This window comes from Camarhynchus parvulus, chromosome 2 (assembly GCF_901933205.1).
Source record: "Camarhynchus parvulus chromosome 2, STF_HiC, whole genome shotgun sequence".
NCBI lineage: Eukaryota > Metazoa > Chordata > Aves > Passeriformes > Thraupidae > Camarhynchus > Camarhynchus parvulus.
Genome location: NC_044572.1, coordinates 39,532,205 through 39,550,737, shown reverse-complemented (window position 1 = coordinate 39,550,737; position 18,533 = coordinate 39,532,205). Strand labels below are relative to the sequence as shown.

At 41.1% G+C, this 18,533-nt stretch overlaps 1 protein-coding gene across 4 annotated transcripts in view; it reads right to left on the bottom strand.

The window, feature by feature from the left end:
* Positions 1-217: 217 nt before the first annotated feature.
* Positions 218-18,533, bottom strand: part of LRRC3B (leucine rich repeat containing 3B) — a 44,816-nt gene continuing 26,500 nt past the window's right edge. For 2 of the 4 annotated variants that reach the window (XM_030943156.1, XM_030943155.1), the window contains one exon: positions 228-1,481. In XM_030943156.1, the coding sequence (XP_030799016.1) occupies positions 537-1,316 (780 nt within the window). In that variant the 5' untranslated portion in view covers positions 1,317-1,481 and the 3' untranslated portion in view covers positions 228-536. Of the gene's footprint in view, positions 1,482-18,533 lie in introns of all 4 variants that reach the window. The other 2 variants (XM_030943157.1, XM_030943154.1) reach the window with 2 other exon arrangements.

Here is an 18,533-nt window from a genome sequence, read left to right as displayed (position 1 = left end):
GTGCCCCTTTCCCACCGTGGCAGGCAGCCCACAGAATGAGCCACCATTCACCAGCTGCTCACCTTGCACCCATGGGTGAGATGTGCCCTTTGGGGACTCCAATCCTGTACCTCTCACAGCCCACTTCATCATCGCTCCTCTCTTCTACCTCACGGGCACTGAACAAGCCAAGAGTGTGCTGGCACTGGATATGCTTCTGATCAACAAATTACTCTGCTTTACATGGTTCAAATTTAAGCTTTTATTTAGTTTTTAAATTAAAAAAATAAATTTCGTTATTAAATAGTGGAATGGGTCTAAACTAATGTTAACATATTAATTCACTTGCTTTAGGATACCACCAGAGAATAATTGAAGTTTACCACCCGGACAAAACTTTCTGTTAGAAAGGTCAACAGTGGCATAATTCAGTTAAACAGGAAAAAAAAAAGCCCCAAAAGTCTTAATGTTTACAATGTACGTTAGAAGTAAACCTCTGGTTTTAGTGTCATCCAACTCTAGTTTCCATCACAAAGGCAGTCATTGTATTCAGAATACTATACCACAGTGCTAATGTCATCGGCTTCATCTGGTTTCTTTTGCCTGCTTGGCAGGGATTTCAAGTACTCCAGGTGCCTCCGTGCATCCTCCTGGTTCTGTCGGACGTAATAAACCACGTAGGAGATCACCATGGTGAACCAGCCAAACATGGTGACCAGCATGGCATAGTCAGTAGTCTTTTTAGGGAGGTCGCAGAGGTCGGCGTCGTTGGCAGCGTTGAGGAAGGGTCTCCCCGCATGCTCGTCCAGCACAGAGGTCTTGCAGATGACATTGTTGGCCGTCTCGTGGTTGGAGGCCATGCTCCACAGCACCTGCTGCAGCGTGCAGTCACAGTGCCAGGGGTTGTTGGCAATTCTGGCCCTGGCCTTCAGGTTGTTGAAAGCGTTTTTGTGCACACTTTTAATCCGGTTGTCAGACAAATCCAGAGTCTGCAAGGTTTCTGCCACCCCTTTAAAGGCATGTTCATCGATAAACTCAATCCCATTTTTTGATAAATTGAGGACTCTCAGTTGGTGCAAGTCCTTAAAAATTTCGTTGGGGATAGATGTTATCTGATTAGAGTCCAAATAAAGTAAGACTGTTTCTGAAGGAAGATCTCTGGGTATCTCCGTGAGGTTTGCATTGCTACAGCTGACGTTCAGACCTCCGGTGTGGGAACAGAGGCAGCCTTTCGGGCACATACTGGCAGAAAGAAAGCACAGTATCAGGAGGACAAAACTTTGTAAGAGCAGACACATGGAGAGGGAACGAGTTAACCACAGGTCTACCAAATGCATGCTGGGGTGTCAGCATAATCACACGACCATTTCTCATTCAGCCGACAGGGTGGGAAAAGGATCGGCAAAGCTGAAACGTGGCTTCATTTTCTTCAGCAGGATTAGTAAACACTGGTTACTAGCACATGGGCTTCCTCATAGTCAATACCCTTCTTAGAAGCATGCCTACAGAGAAGAAGGAAAAAAGGTTTTTTTATACCACAAACTCAAATTCTAACTTTGTTTTCATTTAAAAAAATAGAAATAAAAGGAGGTTAAAGGGAAATGCCACGCCAAAGGAATGATTTATTATCTTAAGTAACTCATATTAGCATTAATCTGGGTTTAGTGCATAAATCCCCAGGACATTTTTAAGAGGATAGAGTACACTTACTACAAATTGCACAGGTTTGGTCTTTAATACTTATTAGAGAAGGCACTGGTTTGCTTTTATCACAGACTCTTCTAAAACAGCTATAAAACTAAATTGCATTTTCCCTTGCTGAAGTAGAAGATGCATTGATAGGAGCTAAGACTTGTATCTCCAGCAACAGTGACAGGTTAAGTGAGGAATATGTGGTGGTTAATGTGAACTTATCTCCAAATAATTTATGCTATTTTAAGTCCAAACGCAAGTACTTCAGCAAGGAAATATTTTTACTATATCAAGGAAAAAAAATCAGGTAAAGCAAATGCTGCTACAAGACACCACAATCACCTGCCATCTCCTTGTTTGTCTCCCCCTCCTCCTTTGCTTTAGAATGCTGGATTTCTTGTACCTCCCAGCATTTGGTGAGAGCCACAGACAGAATTTATACCTTCAGTTTTTTTGAAAATTTTCTTTTCATGTAACAAAAAGAAATGGAACAATTGCCAAGAACTCACATACACCACCCTCCAAAACAAATAAAACTCACAAAACCTATATATGAGCCAAACACTAAAAAATTGTATTCACGGCATGTAATTTGCTAATAGGACATATGAAAAATACTGCTTCTGCTTCTCCCCCCTCAAGCTGCTTTTAAAATAGCAAACATCCAGAAGCTTTTCCATTTTCTCCTTTAATTGGAATACAAATACAGAAGTCTGAAATGCTGACCTATATGGTTTCAAAGACAACCCTTCCTCCCCACCACCACCCCTATTATGGTAAACTATGAATTTAAAACAACAACAGGTCCATTTGTTTTCATGTACATGCTCTCTGTCTTTGTAGAAGCTCAGATATGTGTAGCCTTCGGGATGTATTTACATATAAATGAATTATGTTTTTTTCTAAATCCACACTGTAGCCCACTGAACAAGAAAATCCCTGCACAGAGGATATGTGTGATTTTACATGAAAAAGGAGAAATTGCATTGCAATCACTTTTTTACTTGCAGAACTGACATACCAACTGCAGTTGCTGACACATTGCAGTAATATGGATCGGATGTGTCAAGCATAATTTCAAACTCATAGCTCAAGTTCTATTTAACCCTTTCTGCTGAGGCTCAGTATGTCAGTAACCCCACAGGAAAAGAAAAATAAAACAACCCAAACCAATCTTAACAGCATGTACATTACTTGTGATTACTCCATGGCTTGGGAATGCTCGCACAAGTTCAGCATACTCTCACTGCAGCTACTGGGGAGACTAATGTATCACCGCTAATCTTCAACTTACCTATTGTTTAAATCAGTGATTGCCCAAGAACCTAAACAGAAAGCTTACACTTGGATTCCATAAAACTTCTACTCTAAAATTAAAAAGAAATGTACTTGTTTGAAATGAGAAATTGTGAAGTCAACCCTGGAAATGTGAAACTCCTTAGAAGGGAACTAGGCAGAGCATTAAAAGCTTCCTTTGAGGAAAGAGAGGTGAGGCAGCACCTCCCGAGTCAATGAAATCTTTCATGACCTCTGTGGAAAAAACAGGGTTTACATGAAAGAGCCCTGCTGCGGTGGGTGCATCCTTCCCATTTCTCCCTTTGGCTCTTTGGTCACTGCAGTGTCTGCTCTTCAGACCAGACAGAAATCTGCTACAGAAGTTGTTTTTCCCCAGCCTGCCCAAAAGCGCTAAGTACTTGCTAAAATGTGCAGCCCATTCGGAGGCCAAGCCGGAGCTGGCAGCTGCTCCCCCTGGCACTCGGAGCTGGCAATCTGCTGCTTTCTCCAGCAGCCCTGGGTGCTGTGGCAGGACAGCCTGTCCCCTGGAAAAACAGCCACCTATTTTCTTTTCCCTTCATGTTCATGTGTCTCATTACTGTGTTGCTGGACCAGAAGAGTAGATGAGTGGTGCAGCAGCTCATCACCACAGAAGGAGCATCATCTCATCACCTACTGCTTGTACACAATGGCTTCCCACCGCTGGCGCTGGAGCTCTGCTGCAGGACAGATGGGGGGGAAAGAGCAAATACCTGAAGTAGTCTCGGGAGCTTCATTTGATAGAAGCACAAAAATGATACCGTTCCCATCAGAGTGTGACAAATGAATATCAAATTTGCTTCATTACAGGCTAAAAAAACCCAGTCAACCTGCAAATACAGCATAGACTCTGCTGAGTCCTCCACAGCACTGTTACACCACCAAAGAGCATGTATCAAAGAGGCCCCAAGTCCCTTTGTAGAACATCCTGATCCCACTGAAGACAAATGAACCTATTTAATGCATTAATGTGTTTAGAGAAAGAAGTAGAGTCATTACTGACGAAACAGGATAGTGTTTAATGAAGCAGTGCCTCTTCTAAAGGCCTAACTAAGTAAATTAATATAGAGAGGAAAGAACTCACAATGTTTTAAGTTGCTAGATAGAGCAAATACAAGTTTAAACCTGCAATTAACAACCCACTCAACAAAACTTGTCTGAGTAAGAACAAAGCTCAGCAAATTCCCAGTAAATTAACCAGAAGAAACACAATGGGACTGAGCATCAGTCAGGGTAAACAGAGCTTTGTTTGCTTCAGAATATGCGATCGAAGGGATATCTGAGGTTTGTTTTCAACAATAAACTTAGAGCAAGAACTTTCTTTACTTCTGGTGACTGCAAGAAAAGAAAAGAAAACTAGGATTCACATATTTCTAATGCCAGTAGGAAGATCTGTGGCTTCTTGAGCTGTATCTAATTTCCTCTTGCTTGGAACACAATAAATAAAGAAGGTGTCAAAGTTGGAACAAACACAATAGAGATATACCAGAAGAAACAGTAATGACTACAGACAAAGGGATGAAAGACACAGAATTAAAATAAATTTGTGAATCAATTATAAATCTGCAAATAAAGCAAAAAGAAAAAAAGAAATTAAAAAGTGAACGAAGGCACAGGGAAATGACAGCAATACCAGGAGCACTTGCAGCACGATGGTATAAAAAAGCTTTTTGTGCACATTTCTAAAATACAAGTACAAACATAGAATACCTAACACAAAGTCAAATATTGCAGGGGAATAATACTACAGACAAAAGATTGCACAGAAGAGCTCTTTAGAGTCTTGCAATTTAAACAGGTTTCCAAGGCTTCCTCTTTCTCAAGTTCCCCCAAGACCATTCACTCAGTGCCTACGTCCAACAATGTAGGAAAATGTACAAATCCTAAAATCTTCAGGGAAAACACACTGCTTTTAATACATAGTGAGATTTCTACTGAGCTTCAGGTGTCAGGTACTTGCAAGTGTTTGTCTTTACTACAAACAAGGTGCAGAGACTGTATCTTAGCTCCTGAATGCAACACTACTAAATTATCTAATTGAATGATAACTTCTCCCCACAAGAACCAGTGATGTGAGGAAGCATTGGTGCCTCCAACTACTGACATGGGAAAAGACTTCACAGACTCAAGAAAGTCACACATAAACTGCAGGACAAGACAGCCTGCAATACTAATTTATTCTGTTTTGTCTTCAAAGAAAGACAGAGGAGGATAGGAAATCCTATAACCATCACAGAACAGCCAAAAAAATGACACAGGCTGAGATGTTTTGTTGTTTAGGGCAATACTAAGACAACAAAAGATGCATAAAAAGACATACATGTTTAGTTAAATATGTCTGACTAGGGGAAGTGGTTTCTACTGCAGTGTTGAGACTTTCAGAGTCCACATGGCAGCTTTGGTCATCACCCAAGTACTCACACAGTTCCTGCCTCCATAAGAGAGAATGGAACAGATACCAAATCCTTGCACTTGAGAGCCAGCCACTGGTCTCAGAGGACTCAAAAGCAGAGACTACAACAAACCTTGAGAGGTATTCTGCCTACAGTACGTTGAACACACACAAACCCTCAAGCCCTCAGGTGAAATCACTGGCGCCATTTGTCGATGACACTCTTCCTGAAAATTTGTATCTTTCAGATGCAAGAGGGGGATTTACTACCTATTTGTTCAGCAGATGGCTTCTCCAGGCATTGTGAATCTACATTTTAGTAGGGTCCTTCAAAAATTACTTCCTAGCACTACAAAACCTGTGACAGTAAAATATCTTTGTTCAAGTTGTTCCAGTAGGACAACACTTGGAATTTCACCTGAATTCTCAGACAGTGTCAGGTGAACTCCGAAACATTTTTTTTGAGGAAAAATCAAGACCATTACCCTTCTCCTGACACTTCTTCATCAAGCAAGATCTCACACATAAAGACAAAACCATGACCTAATGTATTTAATATAAATGTTTTTATGGGATGATTCCTGTTGTAAATTACAGAATGAGGGCCACAAATTAAGTCTGTAGAACAGGATCACACAGGTACATGCCATCACAAGAGCCCCCAGACTCACACACAGCATCCTCACTTGTTTTGCCTGCTTGCCAAACACTCATGGGAAGAATAAGCAACAGCTCTCTGATCTCTCTTCAAAGCTGGACCCACTGATGAAAAGGATTGCATCTATTACTCCAGCAATGTCACAGGGGTCACAGCTAACTACTAATGCTCAGCAACTGCACACACAGTTTGTACTAAAGTTTACCGAAGGCTCCATGAGTAGAAAGGAATTTCTTTTTACTGTAGCTGATGTGCTCAAACGAGCAGGCAGGATCAGAACAGGGAAAAGGAAGAAGCCAATGGATCAACCACAGGGGGTGAGCTGTTGGCTGCATCATGACTATACTCAATCTGTCTGGTCTGTCACTTTTCAACCACCAGAAAAACTGGAAAAAATTAGGTACAATCCAGCTTCCTATGAATGTGGATCACAGGGACTGATGCACAATTCACCTGCCTAGGCTTACCACGCTTCCAAGGATATACAGCTGTAAAGCTTAAGTGACTTTGCTACTAACTTTAGGCACAGTACCCAGAGAAGCCCTCATTTGAAAATGGATCCCAAATGGCACTGCAGAGCTCCACAATCCCTGGGATCACAGAGTCCACAACAAACATCACTGTGTTCTCAGTTAATACTGAAGGTATCCCTACAAACAACTGCAGGCCCCCCACATGAGAGATGCACTGCACCTATCAGGGTGCCTCCCATCCTCCTCTCATACAGCCCATACAACTCACATATGAATCTAGAGACAGCTCCTGTTTCTGTGGGCAGCTCCACTGCCTTCAAAAGAAGCTCTCAACTCTCAGTAAGCCCTCAGGAGATCCCTGAAAAAGAGCTCAACTTTTCAAGCCTGGTCTAAGTAAAGTCCTACCCTTCAGAGTAACAACTTTCTTGCGTGCCAGCATCGGAATTTTGATACGGAATTAGAAAAGTCCAGGAAATGAGACTCCTACAGGGCTCTTTTTTTAGACATCTTTAAAGCAAACTTGCACTTTGAATAAATATTAAAGTTTTATAACTAAAAATCCATTAAATGGAGCACTGAAAAAGATCATTATTTTAACTTCCAGAAAATTACTGAGATGCTTCATAGTTTTGAAAGACCTGACATTATAATAACTTTTTTCCCTCCTTTAAGACATCGACTATGTTGGTTTATAGAAAAGATGCTCATTGATAAATCTAGTTTTCTATTTTCTATTAAAACAGGTCTTAACCTTGCCATATTGAATATTTTTGGGTTACATCGGTTTAGCAAATTAACCATTGAAATAGAAAATAAGCCCCTTTCTAATACATTGTTTCCCACGAGTTCTGCTTCCTGTAATGCCAGTCTGCTTCTTATAAAACACACACTCCCCACCCCGCTATCCCCCATCCATAGAGCTGTGGTTGATGACTTTGTACCCCCCTTTTTTTCCCCACTGTCATAAAAAGCCATGTAATACTTTATCTCTAAAAATATTACCTTGCAATAAGTATTGACAAAACAGCCATAAAATGGAGATTATAGGCTAAAATTAACAGGTGATTTTCCAGCTGAAAACTCCAGTTAGCTAGAGGACTAAGGACAGGACAATTTTATCTGAATCCAAAGAAAGAGATTTGCCACCACTACTCCCAAACAATTGCTAATGGCCCATTTAGGAAGAGTTAAAACAGAGAAGATATATGGAGAAAGAACTATTTATATACCTCCTACCCTTAATGAATCTTACACTCCTGGTAAATACAGACCTCCCAGTAAGCTGCACACTGGGCTGTCCTGTGCCCCAGGTTTGAGAGAGCTGAGCCTCTGGAGGCCAGCAGAGTCTGTGCCCATTGGGGGAAAACCTCCATCAAATCCTGCCTGGCTCCATCAACATCTGCAGGCTGAATCAGCCCACAAATTTTGAAAACACAAGACTGATGAAAAAATAAGAAGTTGAGGGGTTTTTTTACGCACCTATAGATATATGATAAAACTACACCATGGCAATGTGACTGACTGACCAAGTGGGCACTGAGCTGAAAAGTGATCACACTTGAGAGCTGGAGCTGGACCGGAGCAGTAGGACCCAAAGGGGAACACAGCAGCCACTTCCGACCTCTGTGCTGTCTGTGCACTATTGAACATCAAATTGCATGGGTACCAACTGAATTCCTCTAAACAAACAACACAATCCTTTAAAAAAATGCCACCTATGTGCTGTTAGCACACCAGGACAAGGGCAATCTCACTAGCTGCACAGAGGGACTGCGAGTCAGGCAACTCAACCCTCTCCATGGCTCCAGGACAACATGAGGAAATTCCATTCAGCAGATGAAACAAGAACCTGGTTTGGATTCCCAGGACAATCTGTGCCTTTCACACATCTCTCCCTGTCACTCCTCAAACCTGGAGGCCTGGCTGCTCCACAGCTCAGCCACCTTGAAGGTAGGCAGCTAAGATGCTATGAAGCACCAAACCAGAGAGGTGCCATGACCTGCTTGCAAGGTCATTTAAAGTCCCAGATGAAAGTCTCCAGCAGTGGAAGAGTTTCAGGATTTCAGAATATGGCAAGATGAAAAATCCTAAAGCAGTAAAAAGAGAAATTAATAGAAGCCAACGGCAAATGAGGTGGGAAAAAAGGGGTGCAAAAGATCACTGATTCTATGAATAATTGAAATGTCATGATTAATCAGTGTGAGCCTGAACTTAAACTACATAATGGATTCATTATCTAATGAAACACTAAATGTACTCAAACTGAAATATTCTCCCCTAGGACAGGACTCAGAATGCCAGTCGACATTTTGTTCCCAAAAAACAGCCAGTATAGGCATCTATATATAACTGCAAACCTTTTCCAGTTGTAGAAGCAAAGTTTATAGATCCTGAGCTATGAATGCCCTACCTTACCTGTCAGAGTAATAAAATGGTTGAGGAGAGCCAAATGAACATTTTAAGCTATAATTACTTTCTGATTGTGAGATCACTGAATGTATCACTCCTTATTACAGATTAACATCTTAATTATACTGTGTGGGCAAATGAATCAGCACTTTAAGACTGATGGGTTGGGTTCATGTTCAAAAATGTATTTGACTTTTTTTCCTTTTCACATCAAGTCAGGAATTATTTCACAACTCTCAGCTGATAAATAATTGTGTGAAACTTAGCAGATATAATAACAGATTGATGACAGAAAAAATATTACCAATCATCTCCTATGATGCTTTGCTATTGGAAGTCTTCCGTGGCAACACATTTCTTGGAATGAAATTTGGTAACTTGCTGGAAATTAAAGAAACAACTGCTGGGGATGCTGTTAGACCTCGTTCTTTTGAGCCTTAACAAAGATTGAATCACCTGCTTTTTAGAAGGTATTCAGTGCTGCCTACTTCTCTTCGTTATCTCCTGCACCCTCTTCATCTGATGCAGACTACAGACGGCTCCTGTCCCTTCCCTGAGCAATATATCCTGATGGGAAATATAAACAGCATTTTGTGTGCACACCTATGCCATTTGAAAAAAAAAAAAGTTACATACACTTACAGTGCACATGTAGTTGCAACATAGAGCAAGTTAAAAATGAAAGGTACAAGATGTAAGATACATTATAATCTTTAACATCATTTATCACTATATTCGGAAGTAATTGTCTTGAAAACCTATAGAAGAGATGAATAAAGGCTCAAGATATGCCAGTTATTGCTCAGCAAACACATCTGCAAAAAGATTTTTATACCACTATATAAGAACATGAAAAACCACATTACAGATGCTAAAGGAAAATGCTCCAACACACACAAACGACTACTTGTCAAGACCTCTCCAATGCCTCATCACTTTTTTCTAGATTATTAGTGTACATCAGAGTTTGGGATTATATTCTACCAAGTCTCAGTCACATTTTTTGAGAAAACATCAACAACCATTCTATTTGGCAAGAAAATCCTTTCCAGTTGCAGCTGAGTCAATCCTCCACATGATCTATAGTAGGAAAAAAATATACTCTGAAAGCTTAAAATAACCTGAAGTGGAAATGCTTCATCTTCCTTGGGTAAAGAGATCCAGACTAAAGTCTTTTTCTAAAGTCTGGTTATGAGGAGAATACCTAGGAGCCTTTCATGTATAAGGAATGCTGTAGGTTTTCAAGAAATGTGATACAACCCAATGGAAAATGCTTTCATCATGAGATGTCAATTTCACAATATTTGCCAATTTATTTTTCTCCCATATTATAAAACAACATGGTCAAAGTGAAACAGACAAGTGCCGAGTTGGAGCCATACTCTTTCCAGTAGCTAATGATGGATGCTCCCTCAACTTAATTAGGCAGAATCTATCAGATCAGAGATAATCTTGTCTTGATCTCAAGATAATTACACTGATTACCTCAATGATTACCAGCATAATCAGTGGCAAGTCTTGCAATTTAATCTTGATAACTGCATCTGGTGACTGCAGATGGTGTCCTTGCCCAGTCGAAGACCTCATTCTATTTTTGCAAAATGCAAATCTAACCCCTGCTAACAAAACTGTGTTATCAGAAATCGACAGGCCTTTAAGGAACTAAGGCTATTGCAAAGATAAGCAAGATTCAGACCACCTAGAGATCCTTCTTCTACTTTTAAAGGTGTTTATTTGGTCTTGTGTACTGTGATCTTTAGGCTCATTTGAGGTTCACCCAAATGCTCCTGCAACTTAGTAGAAGACAGAGGTTGTAATTAGGCTGGGGAGGCTGTGCTGATAATAAGGTCAGCAAGGCAGAAATGAGCGTGCTGACCTAGGGGACTGTTCAGCGAGGGACACGGTGGTGGCTCTGCAAAGCTGCCATCAGTGCCCAAAGCAGCAGCAGGACAGCAGGACAGCTGCCGGCAGCAAACACCTGGGCACCATGGAATGCTGTGAGAGGCGCTGTGGACTCCAAAGCAGGACAGGGAGAAGGAGAACAAAACAGAGAATGGCTGAAAGCTGCTTTTTCCAGCTGACCTTCTGTCACAGAGCAGGTTCCCAGGAACTACAATGGGCCACCACAGATGGAACCATTTATTGGGCTAGACAGCCCAACAGGAAATACAGATGTGAGCAGAGGAAGTGCCCCAGTGACAGTTCAGCACCCACTTTCACAAACTCTTGCTTTTACTGGGTCTAGATTACCCTGCTGCGTTAAAACCCAGGAAGCCAAGGCTGCTTCTCTTCCTGCACAACTTCCCAGTGACACAAACATAGAGCAGTAATTCATGGCACAAAGAATTTGAAAGGAAAGAAGTCAGCAGAAGCTATTACTAAAATGAAGCAACCTGAATAATAGTAATATACAAGATGAGACTAGCAAGGAAAAGAACACACTTCCAGAGCAATTACTCTGAAAAAATCTTAAAGGGGAGGGAAAAACCCACAAGACAAATTAGCAAAAGGGGACAGCAGTTAAAATTTAGTACCTCAGCAGTTATTAATTCAGCTCCTTGTGCTTTGAAACATGCCACCTGTATAGTAACTGTGACAGTGGTCACAAGGGTTCTTGATTGAGGGAAGAGACGAGAACGTTGACTCCATCTTCAGAAGGCTTGATTTATTATTTTATGATATATATATATTACATTATAACTATACTAAAAAGAAATAGAAGGAAAGGTTTCTTCAGAAGGCTAGCTAAGCTAAGAATAGAAAAGAAAAGAATGATAACAAAAGCAGCTCTCTCGGACTCTATCCGAAATGGCTCGGTCCTTGATTGGCCATTAATTATAAACATCCAAGATGGGCCAATCCAGACAGACCTGTTGCATTCCACAGCAGCAGATAACCATTGTTTACATCTTGTTGCTGAAACTTGTCAGCTTCAGCAGGAAAAATCCTAAGAAAGGATTTTTAATGAAAAGGATGTCTGCAACAAGTAACAGTGCCTTAAAGAAGCATGCAGAAGTAGAGTAACTCATTTAGAAAAATGCAAGAAAAACAAAATGTGTACCAGCATATAAAAGAAACCAATCAAGTTTGAAAGTTCCAATTAAAAGCTCTAAACCTAAGAGTGAATGCTCAAAACCACAAGCTTCTCCTAATGAAATTAAAATTGTGATTTAACAATATAATTCAGAAAATAGCAAAAGAGACAGCAAGTATGGAATAATTATGAGATCAATAAGCAATTAAGCAACTTTAAAAGACATTCAAGTAACCTACAATCAAGTGACACACTGAGTTAGCTGCAAGCCATTTGACCTCACCAAAGAAACTGGCTGATCAGTGATGCTGCTTTTGCTGTGCCAATGGTTATTACACCTGCACACTGCCATTTGCATAGCTGGAGAGCCAAGAGCATTCCATTTCTGCACTAAAGGTGTCAAGCAAAGTATCATAACCTACTGTATCAAACCATCCACCCAAAACCACATCCCCACTTCTAATATTTTAATCCATGAACAGCTTCAAATAACTGTAATTTCTTTTTCATTAGCTTGCCAGGGAAACTTACCCTTTTTTTCTGTCCTAATAATAGATTTTCCCTCTATATTTAGGTATCATTATAGCTCTAAAAGCTCAACATGTGGTAATCTGGAATAGTCAAACTCAGGGATTTAGTACTTTCATGAAAGCAAGACTACTAAGTTCCCATCAGGACCCACTTTTAGCTCTGCTGGCTGCTGCTACCATTAGAAGCTGTGGAAAAAACTAGCCCAAGTACAACTTCTGCAGCCCTGCTTCAGGTGAGGATCTCCCAAGAAAGAAAAATCTAGCAGTGTAAAGCTTCAATGCCATCTTGTGCTGGCAGCACTTCCCTAATTAAGAATTTAAGGCCAGATGGAGCCATTAGATCATCTAATCTGACCCCCTGCCTGCCACATGACGTGTCATTTTACCAGTAAGCCTCATATTGACCCCAAAAATTTAGGTCAGACTGAAGCATGTCTGAACTGAGAAGACTTCTATGTGCCCAGGGCAATACCTTTTGTGCCCACTGTTCTTGCAGCACCCTGTATCAACAATCACCATAAGAGTTAAACTGCCCTAGCAGACATCTCTGCTCCACCAGGATCCAGACACCAAGCAAGCGTCTGTTCTCAAAAGAAAGGATACACTGAAAGATAATGTTCCACTGTTCATCATCAAGAGCTCCATGTTACCACTTTCTCCAAATGAAAGTTAAACAAACTGACTATTTTTTAATCTGTTGGTGAGTTACATCAGGCCCTCAGCCGCCATTAAGGAACGGTTCAAATTACATGTGTTACATCTAACCAACAATCAGCATGTTTTCATTTTGAAATAAGTGCCCTGGAGCATCCCCAAGGCTTCCCAGGAAGTCAGGTAATTTTTATTTTTTTTTAAACCATGTAGTAGGACTTCTCCAAAGTCGTAATAAAACTTGCTGTATTAAGTTTCTCTTCTGAGGACATACAATGATAGCAAGTCATTATTACAACTTGAGGTTGCAGGCTGAAATACTTTACGGGTTGGTTCTCTGACCCTTACTCAGCAAAAATCTTTAGCCTGTTTGCAGCTTATCAGCTTGGTAAGGGGCGAGAGAGCCTTCCACATTGACAGCATTGAAATAAAAGTTATCACCAACTGCTAAATGAAAGGAACAGCTCTAAAAAAAATAAACCTGCTTTTCTCAGTGGAAATAAGCACCAGGCTTTATTAGACATGGAACCTAGCTGTGCAAAAAACAAAAGCAAGGCACAGCTGCTTGACACTGAGTGTGCAGAAATCTTCCAGTCAGTCGCTTTTCCCAAGGAGAAAACAAAAGGAAGGAAAAGCCAAAATGAAGTGTTGCAATGGCTACCTCCAAGAAGAGAACAAACCCTTGAGGTCACATTTTCACTAAAGGAAAAGAAGTCTTTATCAGCAGCACTAGAGCACAACAGGAACAGATTGAAACTTGGTTCAATAAAAGCCTTATTTTAAAGACAAGAGTGTATCAGCTCTTCATGTGTCCCCTCTGAGGTTATACAGCCAAGTTGACTTTGGCAGACCTAGCTGATACAAAAAGCAGGAGTTGTGAAGGAAAGAAAAAAAATCTTGATTAGCTGGGCAATGATCCAATAAGCAAGACACTTGAGGCTGCAAGTTCACAGCTGAAGAAGCTCAGGTAGAAATAATTTATAGCAAATTAAGTTAGGTCATGATAATGAAATTTAAAGACATGTGGGGCACAATTTATTTTACTAAGGCTTGTTGAAAAGTGAAACCCAAGCAGAGCAAGCAGGAAGGCTAATTTAACTCTGGTTACTGTTGGCATTGGCACAGAGATAAACTTAACCTGACACACTTGGAATGGGAAAGAGAATGTAAGAATAGGATTTTTAAAAAAACTTTTTAACACCATTTCTCCACATTGCAGAGGAAAACAGGGCAAATTCAATCCTGTGAATCATGGCTGCTTGTTTCCCAATTATAAAACATCCTGGCACACAGCCCTCAGTGGCAAGCGCAGTGAAAACAGCTGATTGCAAGAGTTGGGAAAGGATGGATAACAACATCTGCACTGCGAAGCCCCTGCCATCAAGGAGCAGGAGGGAGGATGGAAAAACCTAATGGGAAAAGGTCTCCTAAGAGGTACAGTCCCCTTGCAGGTCACTGGAAACCAGCAGAAATGGCAGGAGGGATGCTGTCATCATTGAAGGCTCTGCAAGGTACCTCAACAGGTTATCTGGCGGCAGCCTGGGCTTTGGCAGCACTCGGCAACAGACGAGGTCCATGGTGTCCTCAGCTGTCCCTCCTGCCACCCACGTCCCCCACGCTGTGAAAAACGCCAGGTGAAGGGGAAACAAGAGTCACTATAATGGATGAATGCAGCAGTTTGCAGGAGGGGGGAGGGAGAGAGTAATGAAAAAGTGTTAATATTGAAGTAATAAAGCTTGTGGCCATTTTTCAGTCTGAAACGCACAACACCATAAAACAATGCTTAAAGGCACCCACTTCTGTTCCAAACCACCTGCACGCTAAGGCACCCTGCGATTAGCACATAAGTTGTTTACTACCAGTCTTATTTCAGCCAGACTCCAGGAGAGCCATAAAGCTGAATTTCTTCACTCAGTACAGGAGTCCAAGTGGCCTCAGGTTTTCCCAGGTATGCCAAGCCCCAGTGTGTCACCTGCAGTCCCTGTCCAGTCACTAACCCATTCATTTCTAGTAAGATGTATAAAAGTCAAATCAAAGCAAAGGAAATCTGTGCCTGGCACATGGCATACATACACTCTCCTTCTTGCCTGCTTCTCCTCGAGTTCCTGAAGCAACAGCTACTCTCAGTGAGGTGTGTTCAGCACAACTACGATAGTGGCTTTATCTGCCAGTATTCCTTGTATCACACTTCCCCAAAATGGTCTGGGCACTGGTTGGTAAAATGAGACTTCTATTTCCTCTCCTGAAACAATTCCTTCAAAAAAAAAAAAAAAAAGTAATGGAGAAGTAATGAAATAAAATGGCAAAGCAAATAAATAATGGATATTCTTTTGAAATTAAGACATTTTCATCTGTTTATTTGTCACTTGCCTCTTTTTTGTTTGTTTCTTTGGTTTGCTCTTTTGTTTGGCCCAAATAAAAGCATGTGAGTTCAAAGCAACTCACTTTTTTTCATCTGTCAGAAGCAAATATTACAATTCAGGGACTCTTACAGAGATGGCCCAGCTACAAAAAAAAAGTCCTTGTCTCACTGAGAGTCCTACTAATTCAAGGACAAAAAGATAGAGGCTCTAAGAATAGTGGTACCTACAGGAAAGTTTAAGGCTGAAAGAAAAGCCTGTGGAATTGCAGGAATAGCGAAGAATAAAGAGAAGCAGAAGTGAATCTCAGGCCTGTGCAGGCACCATGAAGGGAGGAAGCCAGATGTGGGAGTTTCACATGAGAGACCACACTGGCTCACAAGCCCAAGGGTGAACTCCTTACAGTCTGGAGCCCAGTGAAACTGCCAAGCCTTAACAAGTTCTATAAATTATACCATCTTTCTGGGAGCTACATGACAAACCATGAAACAGCCCAGCAGCAGCATCCTATTGACTAATACAATAGAGAGAGAGATACACTGGTATGGTAAAAAAACAGTTTTCCCCATATTTACACACCTTCACAATGACAGTCAATAATGAAAAGCGCCCTGTTAACTGTCCTCCTTTTTTTGAAGGCACCTTTACCTCTTAAGCATTCAATTCTCACATTTGAATAAAGTCAGGAGTCCAGGACATACAAAAAAGTCCAAATGGCCTAAACAACACTGTTATCGAGTCCCAGGTTATGTACTATGAAGAACACCACAAGTAAACCAAACTGTATCACTTGAGAGCAGGATTTTCAAATATTTTTCCTTGTGCTTCCCATCATGGGAAACATTATCTTAGTCATTCTCCTTTCCTTAGTTGCCATAGATGCAGTGCCACAGTTCTGCAGCAACACGCAGCCATCTTCATAAGCTGGTTCAGATCTGAGCACTGCTGCACTTCTGACTGCTTCCCTTCTTGCTTTCAGTCTGGCAAAGGTATCCTCTAGTTCCATCCTGCCCTTCCCCACTGGACAGTGAGGATAACAGACTAGTTCAAGCACATTAAAATAGATTAAGCTTCTGTAATGAAGTGGTGCCATACACCTTGCAGTGTCACTTGTTCTGGTCCAGGAACAGTTTGCATGCACCCCAAAAGGATGTTTTCTGAAAATGACAGATCTTCCATCTCTTCCAGCTGCAAGGAGAGCCCATCCTTGCAATCCTACATTTAAAACCATTGCTAGCCTGAGGAGCAGCCCAGTGTTAAATCTCAGTCAACATAGTGCTGGTCAACCCATCTTCACACTGATCCATGACACGTGAGCAGCAGTAGGGTGTTCACAGTGCTAACAGCCACATGTTATTGCACCACCAGGGCTCTCACAGTGCTCTGAGCTCAAAAGTGTCCCCAGAACACATAAGGGAGACACTCACAGCGTGGTTACCTGTGTGTGCTCCCAGCCACCACATGGCTGCACCATGGCAAGCAAGGACACTGCAGGCTGGCAAGCCCATGTCTCCTTGGGGAATGAGCCTCAACAGCCCCAAAAGGCTACTATGATGGGTCTGCTTCCCTTTTGATTAATATATTCAACCTCTCCTTTCTCCTTCCACCAAAAAGCTGTAATTTTGCAAATAACCCCTCTAGAATTCTTCAAAGATGCACACAAAAATGCATTTTGGCAAAAACGTCTGCAAACAGGGAGGAATGGGCATGTCAACCATCAATCCAGGAGGTGTCTTCCAAATTCATCTACCATACTAACCCATCACATCATCATTTCATATTATAAAGTTACTTTCATGGCTGTACAAAAAGCTCCATTAAGAATGAATGATTAGTTCTCCATCAATGACTTTAACATCTGCCTTAGTAAGGCAATCATTTATTAATAACAAAATAAATAGCTACGCTTCTCTTAGAATAAATTTTAGTAGTAAAATGAGAGGAAAAAAGACTCTATTTATAACTTGTTAGTATATATTTTATTTAAAGTTACCCAAGTACTTCCCAGGCAAAATGCTACACCCTGCCTTTACTCATTAAAACATGGCCTGAAGTTTAATGAAGAGGAAAAAAAAAATTTAATATCTTTTCCTATACAGTAGCATTCTTTCAGCTAAGTAGTTTCTTATTTCTGCTGCCTTTTTCATAGCATCCATATCAATACTGCTACTAAAATTTTAATGGCTATTTAGTGTTACTGGAACACACATGTTTTCTTTATTAAACATGAATTTTAAAAATATTTGGAAAAATTAAAAACATTATACAACATGAAAAATTTCAACCAAAATACAAAATTTAAACCATGCTGGCATTTTTCTGTCTTTCTAAAAATATGGTACTTTATCAGTTTCTCCTTCTGGAGCTTTCAGTCAGCTCTCTTCAAAACAAAGAGAAGGTGCTTCTTTGGTGCACTAAAGGTTGCAGCTTTTTATGAACAGGTGAACAAGGTGGCCCCACGGAATGCTGCTTGGCTGGGCTCACACTCAGGAGCTGAGCAATGATCTGAAGCAGAAGCTCAGATGGTTGTGGTGAGGTCCTGCAATGTGTTTTCACAGGAGACACCTGATGTGGGCTGTGTTATGAACAGTCCACCATGAGCAGACACACATTGCAATTCTGACTTCACAAGATGTGATGACAGCAGCAGATATGCTGAGGAAAATAAACAACCTTTTTATGTGTAGCAGTGCCAGCAGAAAGCAGCCCAGAAGTTGGTACAACTACTCTTGGGAATAATTACTGCAACACTTCCAGCCTCCCACTAATTTTGAGGCAGTGCCACAGTTCCCATGCACAGCCATTCTGTCTTCCATGCAGGAGGAGGAGCAACCCTGGCAGATCTCCACGTGCTGCCAGGCTGAGTCCTAAGTGCTGTGCAACCCTCTGACAGTCACTGGCTGTTTCTGGAATCTAAGAAAGGGAAAGGCTTTTAAAAAGTTATGATGAACTTAAATCTGGTGGAGCCGTGCTGGAAAGGTAAATGAATGCTGCTGAGGACAAATAGCTCCTCAGCTCTCACTCCATTCAGCGTGGATGCC